The sequence below is a fragment of the Glandiceps talaboti genome, chromosome 8 (genome assembly GCF_964340395.1).
Source record: "Glandiceps talaboti chromosome 8, keGlaTala1.1, whole genome shotgun sequence".
Classification (NCBI taxonomy): Eukaryota; Metazoa; Hemichordata; class Enteropneusta; family Spengelidae; genus Glandiceps; species Glandiceps talaboti.
Genome location: NC_135556.1, coordinates 23332438 through 23354862, shown reverse-complemented (window position 1 = coordinate 23354862; position 22425 = coordinate 23332438). Strand labels below are relative to the sequence as shown.

The 22425-nt window shown below is 33.4% G+C and overlaps 1 protein-coding gene across 2 annotated transcripts in view; it reads right to left on the bottom strand.

Annotated features, from left to right (window-relative positions):
- The window catches only part of LOC144439021 (putative methyltransferase NSUN7), a 45655-nt gene extending 35691 nt beyond the window's left edge, over positions 1-9964 (bottom strand). The window contains exon 1 of one of the 2 annotated variants that reach the window (XM_078128262.1): positions 9546-9964. In XM_078128262.1, coding sequence (XP_077984388.1) covers positions 9546-9915 — 370 coding nt within the window. In that variant the 5' untranslated portion in view covers positions 9916-9964. The remainder of the gene's footprint in view (positions 1-9545) is intronic. The other variant, XM_078128261.1, reaches the window with a different exon arrangement.
- Positions 9965-22425: the final 12461 nt, after the last annotated feature.

The window sequence follows — 22425 nt, the reverse complement described above, 5'->3', positions numbered from 1 at the left end:
ACAATATTTTGACATATGTTTTTATAACGTGTAATAATATATTCATAGATCTCCAAAATCCTGATTTAAGATATGAAAATTCTATTCTAATATTTTGATATTTGATATCAATTGATTTTATATATAATACGAGTACAACAATATTCAGATTACAACCTTCCAAAAATAGGTGGGGTCTGTATATTGATGATTTATTTTTACTTCCAATTTTTTTTTTTTTTTTTTTTTTTTTTTTTTTTGGGGGGGGGGGGGTACTACCTCTTTATTTTTGGAGGTTGTCATTCAAAAAAAAGGTTCTTTTCACGCCATTTTCATCATATCTTTCTTTCTCCAAATTATATGATCAGCGAACACTGTAGAGATTGGTATTAAATTGAGACGCCATTGTTTATTTTTATGTGGCCTTACTGTGAAACAGCTTGATTTTAATCCAGAGTTATAGACATATGTTGCCATGTGTAAAAGTATTATCCTGTGGGTCAACATATCTCAATACACGTATTTGTCCACAGCACTATGTTTGAATCCACATTTACTACCTCATAAAATATCATACTACACTAGCAGTTCCTAGGGCAGATTACAATTTATACACAAGAACAGAGAAATTTATGATAGGACATGAATCAATCTCTAACCACAGTGAGACATATCAAAGTTGAGCTTATTAGATTAACACATACAGGCATATAACCAATCTGATTAAAATTGGATGTACGAATTAAGGCTTGGTTGCTTTATTTTACCTTTATTTCCTTCATACACTTTTTGGTTTTTTTCAATTTGTTGTTCTGGGAATGAGCACCTTTTTCGATGTATGCAAAAAAACAATCACTTCTGGAACAACAAAATTGAAGGCAAACAACAACATATGAAGAAATTAGACTGAGGTAAATACAGCAGGAATATAGTGCAATTACAAATTACATCCTCCGTTGGATTTTATTCAGATTGGCTTATAACTTGATGAGTTTGAACAGAAATGTACTGACAACTTTATAATTTATGCCTTGTGGTATTCACCCGTGTTTATACAGTAGAATTAGAAAAACCTGACTCTCATATTCAGTCAATACTAGCCTGGAATCCATGCGGATGGAGATTTTATATTTCGGCTTCCCCATCCCAAAATTCAAAATCCCCATCGCCTGGCTTCTACACAAAGGAAATACGTGTATCTCAGCTTAATGAATCATTTTTGTAATTATGTGAGTTACAACATGGAAATTCCAACAAACTTATCTTAAAGAATTTATGATGTCATCATTGTTACTATGTACGGACAAACATTGGGTAATCAAGGAAATTCTGATAAAAGTATGTACAGGTTATTTCTATGTCATAGTTGTTACTATGCAAGTCAAAACAATAAACAGACAAGGAAACACTTATGAAATAAAATGACAAAATTCCAATGTTGAGATTGTAATCTTATTTCTTATCAGGTAACATTACCGTAACAGGTACTACTTGACTAAACATATCTTACTGTTTTTTGTTTATTAAAAGGAAGTTCCCACAAAATATTCTGATTTCTCCAAATTTAGATCTTATATGTACCTCACCCAAAATCATAGCAACGTGACACCTGCATTCATTGTCTTTTAATTAAACATATATACAGCAGACACTCCTATCAGTTCTAGGAAAAAGAATTACTTGACACAGCTGCTGTATCAGTTCAGTTTGAATCTAATGTTCTACAAGTATGGTCCAGCGATTTATCATCTTTGAAACCTCCTCCCCCACCCACCACCATCACCATGACAAATTCTTTTAACTTAATTCATTTTGACACCGACTCTGAAATCACTGATCGTTTAATTCTATGTAACTATGGGCACACTAAAAGAACCAGACCTTAAACCTACAAAGCATTTGAGATTTTTACCTGAATACACATCTATTGGGAAATTGGTCACCTGAGACAGTAAGGCAAACAGAACACCAATAAAACAATAATATATCTCATTTAGATTTTACATGATGCTTATCAAAGCATCCTATTACTAATTGCTCTTTTATACATCAACATGACTATTGCTAGAAGATTTCCTGAAATGTTTTCATTTAATTTTCTTCATAATTAGTTTTCAACTGATTCTGTATCTACACCTGTGAATGTGATATTATCAGTATCACTGTTGTACTTTGATAAACTAAGTACACAGAAGGACACAGAACCCATTATGCAGTGATATTTATCTTAATTTTCTCTCATTTAGAGCTCACATAGTGTACAAAGAAAGGTTAATTGGTATGGTGTTATCTTAATTCTATTAAAATTTGATGATAATCACTTGATTTGAATACATTTTATTCATAGACACCCACCCCACCCCCACCCCCACACCCACACCCACACCCACTGAGCACTGCATATTACTTTTTATTAATTTAAGATTGGTATTTTAATATTATCTTTTTCAACATAAAAATTCTACCAACATTCATACCGAGAACAGTCACTATGGTCAAAATTCTTATCATTTTTACCTCTTACTATGGACATTGTTACCATTTTGATCAAATATAAAAAATGGTAGGCATCATGGGTTACCCACTAAATAGCCTAGTTCCTCAAAACTAAATTACAAAATGGTGAAAAACAGATGTAATTATTGTTGCACACCTCCAAACTGACAAACACGGAACTAACCGAGTCAAAACGTTCCCCTTGTAATCTTAGAGATTTACCTGATTACTGACCAGGTCATGATGACTCTATTATCAGTTGTACATCACGACACACAGAATGAACTCAGAACAGGGTACAAAAACAATTTGAAACTTCAATAATACCAATGAATCATGTCCCGTTATCAGTTAATGATAACAAGAAACAATCGATACATGAAAACTGACGACATTAGAATTCGATTGACTCAGTCACCCGGATCACATTCTTATTTCAGTAGGTCACTGGCATATCAATAGTATTGTTTATAGTTAAAAGGTATTATACCTTTTCACGATAAACACTCTATAAACAATTGTGTGTTTCTATAGTTTCCAATTGTAAAACAATACATTTCACCTACTGCAGCTTTTTACATTTGAGACCTTTGATATGACTTTTCTCAAGTACATGTTATATATTATAGATTGCTTTTATTTTTTCATTTCTAATTTTATTTTTTCAATAAACTTAATATAAGAGTAAGAAACATTGTGTCAGTCCACTCTTATCAGTCCACTCTGAAGTGGTGGTGGCGGCAAGTTGTCACGCTGGCTGATAGTGATAATGCGTCACGTCATGTCATATCTTATATATGTTGTAGACTAATTAAACTTTTCATGGCTGGTCACTATGTCCACTACTTCCTTGACAAATTACAAATAACAAATAAAAAACAGCTATCAAATACTAGCTGTAGACAGCCACAATCACATCTCTTGAGATCAAGTTGATTTCCTTTCTACCTATAACTTAAAAGACAAGTGAGGTGACAGCAATTCCTCAAATCAACTCAATGTATAAAGTGGCAGCTAAGTTCTATGACACAAGATTGACATGACTACATCAAATTGCATATATGGCTTCTTATAAGTTATGAAGTACAGTCTAACACAAAACATACTTTCTGGCATTTATCTTTGTTATATTACTATTAGACAACAAATTTTAGCTTAGTCATTCACAACCTATTGTCACTCAATGGTGACAGCACAATTCACATAATAGGTAGTGACCGTGTTTTCTTTGCTCAGTCCTCATAGGTCCTCCTCCAATATTTTGAAACCTTATCTCAGTCAGACTGAGCAACACTGACATCACTTAATTTTATAAAAGTATTTACTTTTATTTTATTTTATTTTTTATTTATTTATTTATTTATTTATTTATTTATTTTATTTTATTTTATTTTATTTTATTTTTTTTTTTTGGGGGAGGAGCTTACATAACATCTTCCACAAAAGATATGAATCAGAATTATTTTACAATATCAGAATCAGATTTATTCAAATGATTAAAAAATCTGCAGTACAAAGGTAAAGGTTGTACTATAAACCTTGGAGACATGAATTGAATTGTGTGAATACAATAGTGAATCACAATCAGTGTGCTACGTACAGGCAGCTAAAAGCTTTTATAAGCACCTTAAACTTCACTTTGCTGTCAAGTCTGTCTAATCCTATCATAAATCCCTACAGTATATAACTACCTCCTACTTAAAAATTAATACACCTATTTGGACCGAATCACAATTCTCTCCAAAGCAATGGCTCAGTGAAACTATATGAAATGGCTCCAGGTGATAGTATAAAAATCATTTCTAAGTCTACGATGGGTTTCTCATTATAAAGTTAACGCACTCCTTCAATTTTAACAGATTACAAAGGCCATTTTCCTATTCTACTTTCTAGGTATCTTCCCTTGGGCATTTATTGCATTTCAGACCAGAGAAACTCACGTAAAGTAAAGCAGCTCTATATTCACCTGGGAACTGGGATGCCTTGGGGACAACATTTAAAGACCAGCATAGTAGCTTGTCATAATAGTTACCCTTTATTTAAGTCACCCTAAAGTACAAAGAACATACTGACATACTGCACAATACATTATACTTTTACTATTAAACTTAAATATCTACCCTCAGTTGAACTTTGATGACAAAAGAATCAAGTCTGACTTTCTGTAAGTTGTTTTTCTCCAGCTATTTTGGTGTCTACACATGGTTTGCTCTGAATGTATTTTAAGGAAAGTTAACCTGTATTCCAGGCAATAATAAGCATTCTATGTTCTAAGCTTTGGAAACAATTACATAAAAGTAACTAAGTAATCACACTTTAAGTCCATGCTTTCATCATATACACTTAAATTAATAATGAAGAAATACTAAATATTGTGCCTGATATTATCCATGACCTCTTGATATTATTGATATTTCATACTATGATGCTGAAAGAACTACATGGCAAAAAAAACGATTCATTATAAAATCAGGAACCACATAATGATATCGAAATTTACATACATTTTATATCATAATAAAAAATTTAAATACTGCAAAGTCTGTATCATAGCTAGGTGACTGGTTTGTAAGATATCTTATATTATCAGGCCTAAAGATCTCTGCAATTTATCCAAGTTTTACAAGAACATTTGATGTTAAGAACATTGGACACTCACTGTTTGTTTATATCTCTGGGGTATTACATTGAACAGTCATGGGACTGTTGCGATGGCATACAAGAAAGTAGGCACATGAATTGAACTACTTCTTACACCTGAATAATTTAGTTTGCAAATACAATTTTATGACTGATTAAACTGCTGGGTTAACAAAACATCTTGTAATTTTAACTTCAGTGAGGCTAACTTTTTAAGAAGTTTGTATTTCTATTCTTACACCTGTTTGGAATTCCAATTAAAAACACCCACCACAAGGGTGACAACAAACCTGTCAAACTATTTTCCTTTTCTCTCTGTCCCTTTATTTGACTGTAAAGAGCTATGTGACTTTTAGCTGCAGGTGAGTTACCTATGGTTTGTGCAAGAATGTGTAGATGGCAGAGAGGGGCCCCTTTAGGATAAAAGTCTTTAATCTATGTAAGTTTCAGCTTATCTGGTCTTAGGTGAAATTTAAATATAATGGTTACACAATTGACTGTGACTGACCTTATAAAATACAACTCCAGGATTGATTTGAGGAATGCAAACACATACAAATTTTGATGGTTGCTGTGAGGCTGATCTACCCTTGTTCAACCTACAACAGCTCTCTTTTTTATAGCTGCCTGCATACAAACTTTTTGTTGATTTTGGACTCAATAAAGATAAATTCTTTATCTTCATTTATCACAGTATATCTATCTACTACAGTTGCAATGCATGTCTTACAACACAAAACACAAAAAAGATTGATCAACTTTGAACAGGTCCTGAGCCTCCTTGGAAGTTATTTATTGAAAGTGAATCACTTCAGATGTCTAGACTAGACAACACACTTTCCAGACTAGATAAATTGACAAGTTATCCATAATCTACTTGTCACTTCAAAGATTTCAACTCATTTCAATACAAAAGTATTTACCTGTGCAGTCAACATGTACCTGTAAATTGTGTACAAAGTTCAAACTGTTGGATCGGGCTTGTTTTGGAGATGAAAACAACGGAGGGTTTAGTTCAGAAAAAATCACTGACAAGGCTTTCCAATTATTTCAAAATATGACGGGACTAATGATCGGGAATGACCACTTCATGGGTACATTTGACGTACTTGTTCAATGCTTCCACTCATAGTCGACAGGAATTCGTGTCTTTGTCCTGTATAAACTCACTCCGCAATTTACGTCAATTGGTTTCCCTTCCATTTTGTTTGTTTGTCTGTGTCTCCGTCATTCATTTGACTACTTGGAACCATTCACTTACGCAAATTGATGGATTACTATTGATCCCATGCCTCACTTGCGTGACACAAAACAACACAAAGAACGACAAAGGCAATACAAAGATAGCTGGGTGTGTGAGAGGTCTGTCTGAATAGCTGTACGGCTTCGACCTTAGATTACTCTTTCTCCACACTTATGGTGATCTCTATAATTGGGGCTGTGATTTTCACACTGTTTATCTTTATGGATGATCTGTGTCCGAGGACTTAGACAAACATAACGAAAGAAAAACTTCTCAACAAGCATATAAATGCATGATAGAGGACTGCAACACTGAGAAGAAAACAAAAACAACCCAACAAATCATACCAATTTGTCCTCGTAAAGTGTCGACTTTGGACAAATCAGAAGTGTGCAAACAAGTATCATCTATAAAAACTTCACATAATTTATGCTTCTAAATATTAAGAATATGCTGCTAAAATAAAAGCAGAAAAATATCATAATATACTTCATGTTTTCAATTTTATATCTATTTAAATACTACCCAAAACAGATCACGCTCTGATCTGTGATCAATCATATGTCACGGTTCTGAGTGCGAAAATTGGATGAAATTTGAATAAAAAGTTCACTTAGTGTTTCCCACATTCATAAGTGCTAAAATCGGATAAAATTTGAATGAAAAGTTCACTTAGTGTTTCCCACATCCACAATAGAATCGATAGTGGGATTTCAAAAGAAATATGAATGACATTTTATATTCTATAGATAAAATGCATCAGTTACAGTATGGTGTATTTTCATGGCATACAACAGCTGTACTAAACAAACATCAGCCCTTGAGTGAGATTTTATGTGTTTGCACTATTATTTTATTCAATTTAGTTGGTAAATGGCTGACTGCAATCTGTATCAGCCACAACATGGCACATGGACACTTTCCATGCACTGATTAATCATTCAGTAAAAATATGTCGGTATAAAATAAATGTTAATTGTAAATGTTTTTTTCTTTTTTAGGAATGTGTGGTAAGGAGGCATGGGACTTTTGTACAAATATTTGTTGTTGTCAATGATGTTGTTGTTATTGTTGTTGTTGTTGTTGATGTTGTTCTTGTTCTTGTACCACAGGTGAACAAATCTAACTTTGGATGACACCTTAAATTCATGACCAAATGTACATGTATAGAGAAACCCATACACAAAATCAAACTTCCACTATCCATAACAATTAAAGTCCTTCCAAACTGTTGTCACACTTCATTTATTATGTACATATAAAAAGGCCAAGGCCACCAACTCAATAATTTATGCTGAAAACCAAAATGTTAATTTATGAATGCTATCCAGAGTATAACATTTCCACCTCCAGCAAAGGATAAACAATGACTAACACACACTGACTATTAAATCTCAGCAACGAAACACCACTACATGAGTTACAAACATGTATTCCCCATCAGTAAACATACACCTACCCCACTGACTAACACAAAATGACTAGCACCATCCAATCCAACCAACTATAAATTCTCAGCATCCAAACACCAAAAACTACTTGTCAATGACTTAAAATGTCTATTCTGACTACAAAATCTCAGCATCTGAACACCAAGTTACAAGATTAAACATGTCTAGTAACTTCTAGTACAAGTAAATGTACACCTATCCCACTGACACAAGGCTGAAAGTTACACCAAATTGAAATTCCATAGTTCGTGACACTTGACCTTCAATATTCTGATCCTTCTTTAGCTTACAAATAAAACTACATGGTGCTGAAATCGCTTGAAGTGACCATGAATTGAGAACTACCTAAAACAATAAAATCACATTTCACTATCTTCCATTTCGACTCTTATTTTAGAACTGGGCTGACAGAAAAACTTGGACTTGAAAAACACAAAGACTTATTTATTCTCTGATTACTTTTCTACTTTTGTGGGAAATTAAGCAAAGGGATAAATCATGTATACAGTATCAATGATTCCTTGGAAATCCTTGGAATCAATTAAGTTATTCTAAAACCAGGAAACGGAGAGAGGATGCTTCAAATATTGTACAAACCATAATCAAGAACATTCTAGAATGTGTTCGATTTGTCTCTGAAATCACACGTCGAGTATTAACACAACTATGTGCATGACTTTGTAAAAAAATTATTCCAAGTTTTAACTATAACAGAGAGTGTGAAACTTTCTTTTTGTAAACTTTTCGATGTATTGAACTTCATTTTGTTTACTGTATTATATTATATTATATTTACTAGAGGTCATAACTTCAGATCATTTAGTCTGTTTTTTCACAGCCGTGAGAAATAAATACTACGTAATGCTGTTGACCAGTGTATCATACATTTACACTCTTAAAAACACCATTTTTAAGCAACACTACTCATAAAAGTTGAGAGAGAGAGAGAGAATAGAGAAAATTCTTTGCTATTCTGTCATGCAGTCATTTGATGCTTATTTAACCATCGATTAATTTTGGTTTTAACTGTTCAAGTGAAGCATACAAAAGCCTTCTGTGAACTGCTCAAGTCATAAATTCTATTCGGTTGGCTAGTCATCCATTGTTGGGGTCCAGTCACTCACGTGTATACGATCCCACACACTCACGCTATGGTTTCCCATTTCACAGGCAGTGGAAACAACCATATTGTTGACAGTCAACGTTATTTCACACCAGTTGAGAACAAGAAAAAAAACAGCTGTGCTGGCTGGAAGAAATATCCCAGTGGGTGAGGTTCTTATTACAGACTACCACCTGGGATTAAAAATCTGAATTTTTCAAGCAAAAGGTAATATTTTGAATTCCTTACAGGCACTTGGTACTGTTTATTGAAAATGATTCCTTCAAAACTATTACTTTGAAGTGGATCTAAACACAAATATTTCTTGGACAAACTTTGAGCAATAGTTGAGGTGTATGGCTTTTGAAAGCTTAAGTTCCAACTATTGTTTATCTGGTATTGAATATCCATGACATTCAAAGACGCTGTCAAACCGTTGTCACGATAAACAGGAGTTTGAAAATGACATTTTCGCAAATAATGCCTCTTAATTTCTCCATCTACAAATACCAAGGTGCCAATGTATACACACTAAATCTTTAAGTCGGTAACCAGGAAGAACGATGTACACAATCTAAAATGACTCAGTACTATAAAACTATAACTGCACATGTACAGTGACTATAGTACTTACATTTCAAAGTTGAGAACGCCAAATCATAGACATGCCGACGGTATTTTTCATGTTCAGCTGCGATCTCTGGAGGAGCAGCATTGGCACACCAGGTGTCTGAATCTGTTAGTCGTTCCGATTTGATTTTTGGCTTCAAACTTGCATACAGTTGACTGGCATATAGATAGACAGCATGGTTAACTTCTCGTCCAGTGTTAGGTGAAATATTTTGAAAACTTTGTGACCGGCGGTCATTCTCCTGAAAGTTTGTCTCCAAGCCTTTCTCCTTCAATACAGCTATAGGCACCGATTCAGTCCGATTGATATCGTTGAGAGTGGCCATCATTGTAGGTCTGCCGTAGGATGAACGGTTCTCTGTGTACAACGACATTCTTTCTGTTTGTGACTCTATGTTTATATAGCTACTTGCTTCACTATTAGAACCTTCTGTAAATACTTCAATGATTACCACTCTAATCTCATTGGTCAATTGTCTTTCTTCAATTGGTTGGACTGGCTCTGGACTTTACTATTCTTATGTAGGGGTGTTCAGCATAACTGGTCTCTTAGTTATAGTCAACAATATATGCTGCTAGTTGTCGATCTAGAATCTGAGGTTGTTGAACTTCTGGGTCTGTAAAAGAGAGAGATATCAAGAATATTTGATAACCCGAATAGGTAGTAAACGTCACGAGTTGACACACACTTTAAACAACCCAGCCATACCGCATAATGTTACGGTACCACTGTGAAGTAGTTTAGGTGATCAGTTGAAATCATTTATACAAAGCACTCTATGGCCTCATTGAACGCATTGACTGTCCTCACCGAATAAACAAACCACCACGTGGGGGCACTCCAAGTTACAAAGCAGGCCAAGACAGCTCAGCCTGATGGAATGACAGAGCTTTGGAATGATTTATGGATGTATTTCTCAAGGAATGTCCCCTTGGTTGTTCCCTATCCCTCCTTCAGACTGATCTTTCACCCTGGGTTCTCACTGACTCCCACAGGGATCTATTGAGATGACTTCATAGTGTTTGGGTTACTAACAAATCATTATGGTCTCAAAACTTTAAATACTATGGGATGTTTTATAGTGTGTATTTCCAAACAAGATGTAACGATCATCCTACCCTTGCTCAGTAATATTTCAAATTAGTCTAATTTCGTAAAAAGGGGAAACTATCCTCAACTTAAAAAAAAATTCAAGTTACTAATAGTAGCAGTCTCCCAAGGTGTATACATGTTCCTCCGACTGTTTTTCAATTAGTCAATCAAGTTTATCACACAAACAACAACAATTGTGGGTTGTTGTTTTTTTAAATTATATTATATCTTATTCAAATAAAGAATGAAAAAACCCAGAGACTTGAAGTCTAACTCTTCCCCCAAACATCTTATGGTATCATATATGCTGTGGGAAGTAGTACAATGAATATATTAGTTTATATTTCCAGATAGCCTGTCTGCAGGCACTAGCTTAGATATGGTATTCACGCTTTCTCAAAACTTATAGTAAATACTTTGGGAATGATGGTAAATATTTCTAGATAGCTTGTTTACAGGCATACTAAAAGTATGATTCACCCATCCTGACAACTTGCGCTAAATATTTTAGGAAATGTGTTGGTATATATTTTCAGAACCTGTCTACAAGCAAGGTATGGCACTTGTCTTAATTAAGCTTCCTACACCAGTGCACTGAGAAAAGATGACTACCAAACCACAGCAAATATGCCTATAGACAGGTTACCTTTCAGATGGCAAGATATTGAAGAATATAAGTAGACAATATGAGATAAAATCACAACACTGACCACATACATAGTAATGATACAATCAAAGGTTTGACAATGATCAGCTGGGAAAAAAAAATTAATCATTAACCAATTAAAACTATTTTTTGTTTGACCTGTTTGGGGAGTAGATAAACAAAATGTACATATTCATATTGAGATGTGTACTAGTCCTATTCATGATGACTTTTAATACTGTCTAGCTAGTACAAGGGTTCCAAACTGCCACATCATGGGTTTTGTAAACCCTTGTTACAGCAATTATCTGGGCAAATAATCAAATCTTTATAATCTTTATTTGTCCAAATAAATTCGGAAATTTGTTGAATGGTCGCCGCAGAGCAGCGCCCTAGTGCCCTAGTGTTGAAGAAGCAGGAGGAAACCGGAGTGCCCGGGGAAAACCTGCGTTGTTCGGCAGGGTCAAACTGAGCATCACCCTTCTTACATGCAGACCTAGTTAAATTTTAAATCAAACCCAGCCAACACCAGGCGGGTTCGAACCCAGACTGCAGAGGTAAGAGGCGTACGAGCTAACCGCTCGGCCACCGACAACCCTTCAATGTACACAGACAACAATGTACACAGACACTTTTATGCCTGAGGATTGGAACTTTTTTTTTGTTATAAAGAAAATGATTAAGAAGTTCAATTGCTTCTTTGGAAATACGTCAATATAAATAAAATTTGAGATCTTTTATTAAGAAACAAACTGAAATCATGTCATTTCTAATGTTTGTGTACAATCAGCTCTTGTTGTTGTTGTGGTGGTGTTTCACAGTATTCTTTATTTTTAATCAAGCTTCAAGCTTCAACTCAAGGGCATCTTTTTGTAATGATTGTAAGTTATTTTTTTATTTAATTATCTAATTGAGTATATACCTTCACACATATAAGTTGAAATTAATTTAATTTAAAAGCCTACACTGTAAATTCAACTAGATACTAAATTTGGATTTAATTCAATGTCCTTCTTGTCATCTGGTCACAGTGAAATATACGATGTAGATATAAATACTTAGCTTAAATCACAATTTGTATTATATACACCACAAATATTTAAATTATTTTCATTATCAATTCATTTCTATCAATTCATTTTTATGAATTCATTTCTTCTACTGTCACAGTGTATTATAAAGAAGATACATTGAAAGCGCTCCAAACAATAATTTCCATGCATTTCTTTCCCTGATTCACTGAAAATAGAATGAAACCATAAATAAAAATTCAAAACAAAAATAAGAGAATTCCAGAAAAACAAAAATAAATTCACAATGTTCCCACTGAAAGTATTTTCCCACTTAAAGTTCAATGAGAGGGGAAAACAAAATCCTTATCGCCTGGATTCTTGGCTAACTGAGCTCTCATGGCTATATATATAAATGTTAGTCAATCACCATGGCACCAACATTTGTCCTGTTAAAGTACAATACAACAAAGTAAGTCCTTTTTAAACCAATGAACCAGAAATAATGAAAAGAAAAATATAGTGCAGTGGTCTTTTTATAACCAAACTAGTTTTCATGTCTACCTGTACAGAATGTTCTGTGGCCCTTGATACCAAACCTTTCATGTCTACCTGTACAGTATGTTCTGTGTCTCTTGATACCAAACCAAACTAGTTTTCATGTCTACCTGTACAGTATGTTCTGTGTCTCTTGATACCAAACCAAACTAGTTTTCATGTCTACCTGTACAGAATGTTGTGTCTCTTGATACCAAACTAGTTTTCATGTCTACCTGTACAGTATGTTCTGTGTCTCTTGATACCAAACTAGTTTTCATGTCTACCTGTACAGTATGTTCTGTGTCTCTTGATACCAAACCAAACAAGTTTTCATGTCTACCTGTACAGTATGTTCTGTGTCTCTTGATACCAAACCAAACTAGTTTTCATGTCTACCTGTACAGAATGTTCTGTGTCTCTTGATACCAAACTAGTTTTCATGTCTACCTGTACAGTATGTTCTGTGTCTCTTGATACCAAACTAGTTTTCATGTCTACCTGTACAGTATGTTCTGTGTCTCTTGATACCAAACCAAAATAGTTTTCATGTCTACCTGTACAGTATGTTCTGTGTCTCTTGATACCAAACCAAAATAGTTTTCATGTCTACCTGTACAGTATGTTCTGTGTCCCTTGATACCAAACCAAACTAGTTTTCATGTCTACCTGTACAGTATGTTCTGTGTCCCTTGATACCAATAATTTCTTTGGGTTGAGTTTCTCTTCACAAATTAATTGGAGACCTCTTTTCAAAAATATTAATCATATTTAAAATTTAGACCTGTCAAACACTTGCAATTGTGTCGTAAACAATACTGGGAAAAATTATCTCCATTGCCTATGATTATATTTACCATGACAATACACAAGTTTGCCTTTCATTTTAATCATGTAAAAACTGCCTTCTTAATTAATATTGCTTTACAATTTGAAATGAATAATTACCTCTATGACCTGGATACTGGTAGGCAATATGGTCTCCAATAAATGACAAATTTTGGGGCCAAGGTTATTTTTTTTTAGAAATTGCTTTTCATTTTGTTCACCACAAAGTAAAGTACATGTATGTATAGGAACAGCAAACTTTAGTATATCACAAGTTGGTATGTGTCAGTGGTATGTCAAAACATGGAGAGCACACTGCCCTACCCCAGAGACTTCTTTCTTAAGATGTTAACGTTTAGCTAAATTCTTGAGACACTAACACTGCTAGTATGTATGGGTTTTGCCAACAGTGACTGCAGACAATTTAAGCTGCAGGCACTACCCTCATGGATGGCATATTATTGTAAGCCGTACGACTATTCCAAAAAGTGAGCTTTGATTGAAAATATTTTATCAAGGAATCAGTTTTTATTTTTTTTAGGCCTTATCAGTCAGTCTGTAATTTTCTGTATCTGGACAAAATGTCTTACCTTTGATTATTTGGATCTTGTCTTTATACCTATTTAGGATTATATGATATTGATATTACTGTCTCATAATGAAACACACATCCAAAGATTGTACCAGCACACAACTCTATGTATATAAATTACTGTATACAAGAAATACAAATGAAACCCATCACTTGTCACTGTGATATGTATCTTGTAGTTTTCCCTGTATAACTGTACTAAAGAGCTTGCATAAACTTTATTTGAAATGAAATTACACATTTGCTAAAACGCACTTTTTGTTTGGAAATTTAGAACTTTATGGTAATTACTCAAACATGAAAACTTTAATCAATTGACACAGGTACTCAAATGTGATAATAACATTATACTGTTTAAAGAAAACTGTTCAATCTATGCTGAAAACAGTATTTAGAATAACTACATTAAACATCTACCAACAACAAATATCAGGGTCCTAACGAAACCAAATAAATGGCTTTGTACAGTGTGTCTGTCCGATTAAAATGTACTAATTAACTTTGCTTTCAGGAGAACTCTCTATTTGAGGCAGTTATTTCAAAGCTGCCTGTTCAAATTATGGAAAGCTCTTTCAGCGATCTTAGAAACAAAAGCAATAAAACACAGTTTTCATTACACAATGTTGACTTGTCCAATTTAACATCAATATTCATTTACAAATTACAGCAAAGTTCCATTTATTATTGGAGTTTCTATGGACAACAATTTCCTCTCACACATTAATAAATATCTCAAATACCACATCACTTAGCAGAATGAATTGACATTACTTGCATATACACACGTACCGCTACATTTGTCAAATTACAATCTATTATCTAGGCCGTTAGACTTTTTTCAAATAAAGCTCTTTTCAGAAATTTTTTGGTACATTTCTGTACTTTTTTCACATATCTGGACTTCACCATAAACTGAGTTAAGATAACGTCATTCGTTGAATCCATTGGTGTTAAAGTTTTGATTTAAAAGATGTAATGTTCCCATAAATTCTAGACTTTAAAGGATAAATAACTACAAAACTTGACTTCTGTTGATGAAATCTGAGACTGATTAGTGTTTTGAGACAGAGTCACCTGAAGACATTCTGAGATGTTTAAAAGAATTAATCTTTAAACTTCATTTAGAGAGATAGAGCTTCATACACAGTAAAGAGTCATTTAACTGTATCACCTTGAAGTACGCTAGATGCAATTCAGTCACGTTCCTGATTATCTTTCAAATACTGAATAGTTTATAACAATTTTACATTCGTTATGTCACTAGTTTTAACATGTTTATTTTCTGAAAATTGATTTTAAGTGATGTCACAAGTTCAGAATGTCTTTGTTATACATAATAACAATAAATATTATATTATGATAATATCAAATAATATTACATATCATGATTATTAGTCGTAATATTAAATTTTATGATCACTTTTTGGGGTTTTTTTGTTTTAAAATTTTCATGTCATGATCTTGGCCCTGTCCCAGTTCTCTTCTATTCTGGGACCACCCTGTAGCAGTAAGTCATGATTAGTATCGGTGGATGACATGGTGCAGATGATGCAAATGTCAACACCATAACCAAAGAATCCATCAGATATAATCTACAGTACCATAGCAATGAATATACAGTTTACAAAACACTGCAAGGCAGTCAGTTCTAACATTAAACATACATGATGTTACACAGTTGTCAAATTAATATACATGTACTATGTAGATAGGATCTATGCAACGATGATGACATCTACTATGGGTACCTTCATCCATGCGAGGATAACAGATCCTACAGTGGAACTCTAATAATTTTTGCAAACATTAGATTTAAGATAATTAATATATACAGTATGGCTTACTTTGAGTTTGATATGAGATACTATTCTCATAATAAAAATCAAACATTAATACAAAAAAAAATTCATTTTAACATTGAAATCAAACATGTCTGAATTAACTTTAAGACAATAAATGGATATCATTTTTATCAAAATCATTAATTTTATTTACAATCACAGTATGAGCAACAAATGTAGGTCACATCCTATATCCCATCCCTACTGTACTTTCACACTATGGTTTCTGTTAACCGAAGACCATAAAATCTGGTCGGGTACGCAGTAAATAAATCAAACCGTTTACACCCTTATGTGATCTTTTACTCTGAGATGACTTATTTATGTGATCTTGTGTTGCCTCTCAAGCTGAAAAGACCAAATTATTCACCTACCGGTACTATTTATAAACTGGTCTGTGTCATCAGATTTCTCAGAAGTAGGGCACTTTTTTCAAAAGTGGCACAAAATACTTACTCATAAATTTTGGGCAAGGAGATAATTTAACTTGAACAGCTAGTGGTTACATTACACTATAAAAAGAAAGTTATATCGATACAAATATTTAAAATGACAGTCTGTAATAGAAAAGTTGAAAGATCTTGATAGGTACCATTACTGGAAAAATAACATTAGTCTGGTCAAAATTTACCTGTTTTAAACCTTATTAACCCTTTCTACCAGGAGGTACTTGTACAGAAAAATCTACAAGATGGGAAAAAACACGATTAATTTCTAATCACGCAAGACCGCAAAAATTTCACTGCATTGTGTTTTTAGTTAACATTAGTCATATTTAAATGACTTGATGCATAGTCTGATGATGATCAATGATATTTCAATACACTCCCACATCCCATCTCCTCCTTCCCTTACTGTAACCAAGTCAAGTTTCATTTTTAGTTGTCGATGGCCGAGTGGTTAGCTTGTACACCTCTACCTCTGCAGCCTGGGTTCAAAATAAAACAGTTATTACAGTGCACAGTAATGTGATTTGCTTATCTACAAATATTAACTATATGATGATATATACAGGGGTAATCTTGAACTATGCTCAAACCTCTCATGGGAGCTTGCAATTCTGTGGCCCTCACCGGATATATTATCCCGTCAACCTCCTTTTTTGAAATGTACATAATTTTTTTTTCTTGTTTGTATCTGGTGAATAAACAATTCAATTCAATTCAATTCAATTCAATACCAGAATAGCACTTAAAGTTTAAAGAGTTCATATGCAGTAAAAACAATGTACAATTCTCTATCAATACTGTGTAAACTCATTCCACTCAAGAATGATAACACTTTTCTCATACTTACAATTATTTTACTCAACTAATAATATCTATCTTTTTTGACTAATAAACTGTATGAATTGATACACTATATTAGTACTCATTTACTTGTTTCTGCTCCAAGGAAAAACTGGTAAATTCAATGAAAGTCCTTCAACAAAACTTAATTACAATATTCAATAATTCATTGGCCATTTACACTTAGGAATTGGATCATATTTATTGGGCATTTACACTTAGGAATTGGATCATATTTATTGGGCATTTACACTTAGGAATTGGATCATATTTATTGGCCATTTACACTTAGGAATTGGATCATATTTATTGGGCATTTACACTTAGGAATTGGATCATATTTCAACAACTGAATACAGAAAAGAACTAAACTTACATTTATATATAAGTTTGAACAAGTATTCAATTAGGGCTGGTTGAATAGAGTCAAAATTAATATTAAATTAATCATTCATAAAATCAAGTAATAGTAGAATCAAGTAAAACAAGTTACTCTTAGGCCCCGAAAAAAAAAATTGTTTCTGGTCAGGGTAGTTTGTCTAAAGTGGTGCGTCGATGCAAATTTAAAAAAAAAAAATTATTCTCAACAAACCTGTCACTCAATCTACTATTTATGGCAGTTACTGTTCTTTTTATTTAGTACTTTGGAGTAAGTGTGTATGTGGGGCAGATATCATTTGGTTGTTCATGATTGGCTCTGCAGTTGTCTTCACTGAAGGAGGGAGGGTTATTTTTGTATTTCTCCCCCCGGATCTAAAGACTGCATGGGTTGGACAAACAAAAAAAAGACTGACCCGAGAATATTTTAAGTGATGCATGCGCTGACAAGAAACAATTTTTTTCTTTTTTTTGGCCTTATGTTATTGTTAAATTATTCTCTTTCAATGAAGCATAACACCTACTTTCTGATTAGCCAAAAACAGTTTGTTTTTTCAAACTAATTTATTCATTCTTTAAACAGCATGCAATGAAACATTTGCACTGTTGCTAAGTGTTAGTTCAACTTCATAAACAAGTCCGATATGCACAAAACGGGAAAATTCGAAATTACCGGTATATTCGGTAGTAAGTATTTATTTGGTAGGTTTTGGGTAGATTTATGCAAGGAACAGCTCAAGGAAGAAATATATATTTTAATATTATAGTGGTACATATTTTCCGAATGATAATTAGACATTGGCTATCATCTTTTCTTTGATAGGTTTCATCAATCATTATCCTGTCAGGTAAATAATTGAAACATACATTTCTGTGCGGTGAGAGTAAGATCATTCCTTGCTTGAGGTACAAGTGTTTATATAACTACAAATTGTACAATATGCGAGTTCACTATCTTCTGCAACCCAATCACCTAATCTTTGTAACCTCTTCAACACAGAATTCAATCATTAAATTAAAATGTGCTAGAAGCTGATCAAAAACTTTCTGTAAAAAAATAACATTCTTTGATAAATGTCATTTTTTCTGTTCCTTCATTTATAAAGCAAAAAATAAATAAATAAATAAAAAGCAATTTGCATACAATTCCAAAAGATATGAAAATGAAATTTGAAGTCTTAAATTCAATACTTAATACTTGTACATCAAGTTAATATTGTAATTTAGTTTCAAAATAGCTAATACCCAATCTGTAGCAAGAGTTATACCGAAGCCCCTTGCTCACCTCCAATCGGAGAAGGTAAAGTTGTAGAAAACATAGCTAAAACAGTAAAGTTTGCTTAATTAACATTGACATTTCGAACTTTAACATCAAAAATTGATGTTAATTTTAGACAGCTTAAGAGCCAGTCCACCTAAACATAATGAAAATGCATACTTTTTGGGGGATTGTATGTGACACATTTATTAATTACTAACGCCATATGGTAACAATCCTTTGCTTAACAGGTGGAATAATTTTTAATTTACCAACACAATGTTGTAGTCCAGTCCATAGCAGTTGTAATGCTTTGTATGTTAACAAACTTCTATTCTATACCTTCCTATTGTAGCAAACCCATGTTTAGTTTCATTTTAATGTGCACAAAGTGTCCAAGTTGCCAACCAGAAGAAAAAGAAATGGAAAAAGAAAACGCATACAATATATAGAGCACCACTCTGCCCTCTAATGATACCGACATTTTGTTGTTGTGAGTCAAAATGGGATTTCTTGTGAATCACCACATAGTAAGAGATAGTAGAACACCAAATTTTGGTGCATCACTAGAAACTGTGTGTGTCAGTGGCGTGTCAAATTGGTTTTAATAGATGGCACACTGTAGAGCACACACATGATCAATGGACTTCTTGCATTCTAGTGATAAAAATCCTGCAGAGAGAACATTCTTGATCCTTGTCACTTGAAGAGCTGGAATTTAATCAAGACTTGGATGTTTAATTGAAACTAGGAAATCTACCCTTTAATACATCACAGCTTATTGAATGGTATGGCTAGAGGGCATGAGTCAGCAAAGTTCTAATATATCAATTCATTAGGAAAATATACAGTATTTTACTGCAGTATAGAATAGTTTGTAGGTACAATCTAATAAATTTAAGTTGAAACTTATGACTGAGAGCTTTCCTCTAGAGCTTTAAGTTCATTCACTGCCACTAAACATAATTCCACTGTGAAATAAAACAGAAAATGTAAGCTTAGAAACAGGAAATTTATTGTCGAGGTAAGACACACAGGACACCCAGGATAGAAAATGAGCTTTATACATGTTCAGTGTCAAACTTTCAGACATTGGCCTGCTTTTAGATTGTTTTAAGGTCACGACATTGATACAATCTTCAAAGTCAATTTCATTTTACCCACGGCACGTATCCAAGTTAAGATTTGTAATCAAATGAAATAGTCTGCCTTTGATAAAATGCTTGATTAAATCTTATTAGTTCTAAAAGAAAACCGAGTCACTACAATGCAAGTACGTTCCACAATAACACGGATACATTATTTTGTACAAATTTAAGCTGTCTGTCACGTAAAAGCTTGGAATTATAATCACAGACAATCCACTTGGCATAGGTTTACTTACTACAAATCCAGAGTGTACATGTCTTGTGGATCAGACATTATTTACCAATATTTGGTCTTCATTCGGTCATGGATTTATGGGGAGATATACCACCATGATTCAACCAAGGAAAATATGAGTAACCTAGGGAGCCTTGTCATTATGAGTCACTATACGAGTAGTGGTAAACACTTAGGTCATACGTATTTTCCAGAGGAATGAAGAAAAATATTAGGAATAATTAAGCATACCTCCTCAAGTATCAATACTATCATTTATGAAAAATCATTTTAAAAAATGCCAATTTGGAACTACTAACTCATATTTCAAGCACCATGAACTACTGACTCATATTTCAAGCACCATGAACTACTGACTCATATTTCAAGCACCATGAACTACTGACTCATATTTCAAGCACCATGAACTACTGACTCATATTTCAAGCACCATGAACTACTGACTCATATTTCAAACACCATGAACTACTCACTCATATTTCAAGCACCATGAACTACTCACTCATATTTCAAGCACCATGAACTACTGACTCATATTTCAAGCACCATGCACAGAACCAATGAAGTAGACACAGGTTGTTATGATGCAGAATGACCGGGGTATATAACCCATATTTTCTGTTCAAAGACAATAACTTGGCTTATGCATGGTATTGCATAGTAATATATTATTCACCTTGATTTCAATTTCACATTATTTCAAATAGACTGACTCAACACAGTGTATGAAAGTATACAAATTGACAGCATGGAATATCCTCGAATAGGTGTTCTTCAAAATTTCATTCATAAATTTGATTACTGCTGCTCTAAACACTTTATCTAATATTTGCCTATATATTCTTTTATTTTTCTGTGAAATATTTACGAGTTTGTGACTGGCTTTAAGAAGTAATCCACTGAGGTATCACATACTATCAGCTCTAAGATATCACATGTGCTGGTGACAGCTGATTTCTTTCATACTTCTGTGTACAATTTGTTCACATCACATGTTGGTTGATGGTGACAGCACTGACTTCTTAATTAAACAACTATGTGTGTACATTTTCTCTCATTCAAAAAAGAAGGTTATGAAATCCCTTCACGTGGAAGTAGCAATAGGAAGTTTTCACCATCTCTTTGAACGAACTCAAATATTTGTTGTTGGCGGCAACGCTGTTGTCTATACCTCAAGCCTATTTGTACGTTGCACGCATAATACATGGCATCTATCCATCAATTTCACAGGACACTGTCACATGATTGAGGTTCACAATCACCTCTTCACATAGTAACACTGTTGAGCCCTGTTTAAGTATCAATACTTAGTCTGTATTATATACTTAGTCGATTTGAACAGCTCTTGATGCTAACTCACAAGATGACGGTGATGTAGTTGAGAATATCAAACTTATGATTCATTCTCTTTATAGTGGCCATATGGATGACAAATGGGGTTTTATTATAAAAGAACTTCACTATGTTTTTCAACTTGAAAAAACAGCATTGTGAAAAAACATCAACCAAGTCTATGTTTTGTACATCAATAAATTGCAAAACACTAGAATGTGTGTACAAGGTTTGATAATGTATACACAATAACATGATTTACACAGTTTTAAACCTTTTGCAATAGTGACAAACATGGACGTGGTTTATGTTGCTTCATGTTGTTTTTTTAAAGTAGAAAAACAGTGGAGTTGTCCAAAATAAGTACCCAGCGATTCTCATCCATATGGACACATCCATATATATTAAAACAACCTAATAGTAGAATGGGAGAAGTCTTATGGAAATCAATCTTAGACTAACAATTATAATATTTTTTTAAGTATGCGTCGTATTATTAATAAAGATATAGTGGATGTTAAAATATTATAAAATATATTCAGGCTTTGGTATTCAAGAAAGAAAAGAAAACCCCCAAAAAGTTATTTTTTTGAGTTGAGACACAATACTTCTTAATCACATTCACAACCATGCATGATGAATTGAATCTCTATCCCAAGCAGTTGATGGAAGGGCTCTTGAGATGCAAGCTTTAGTA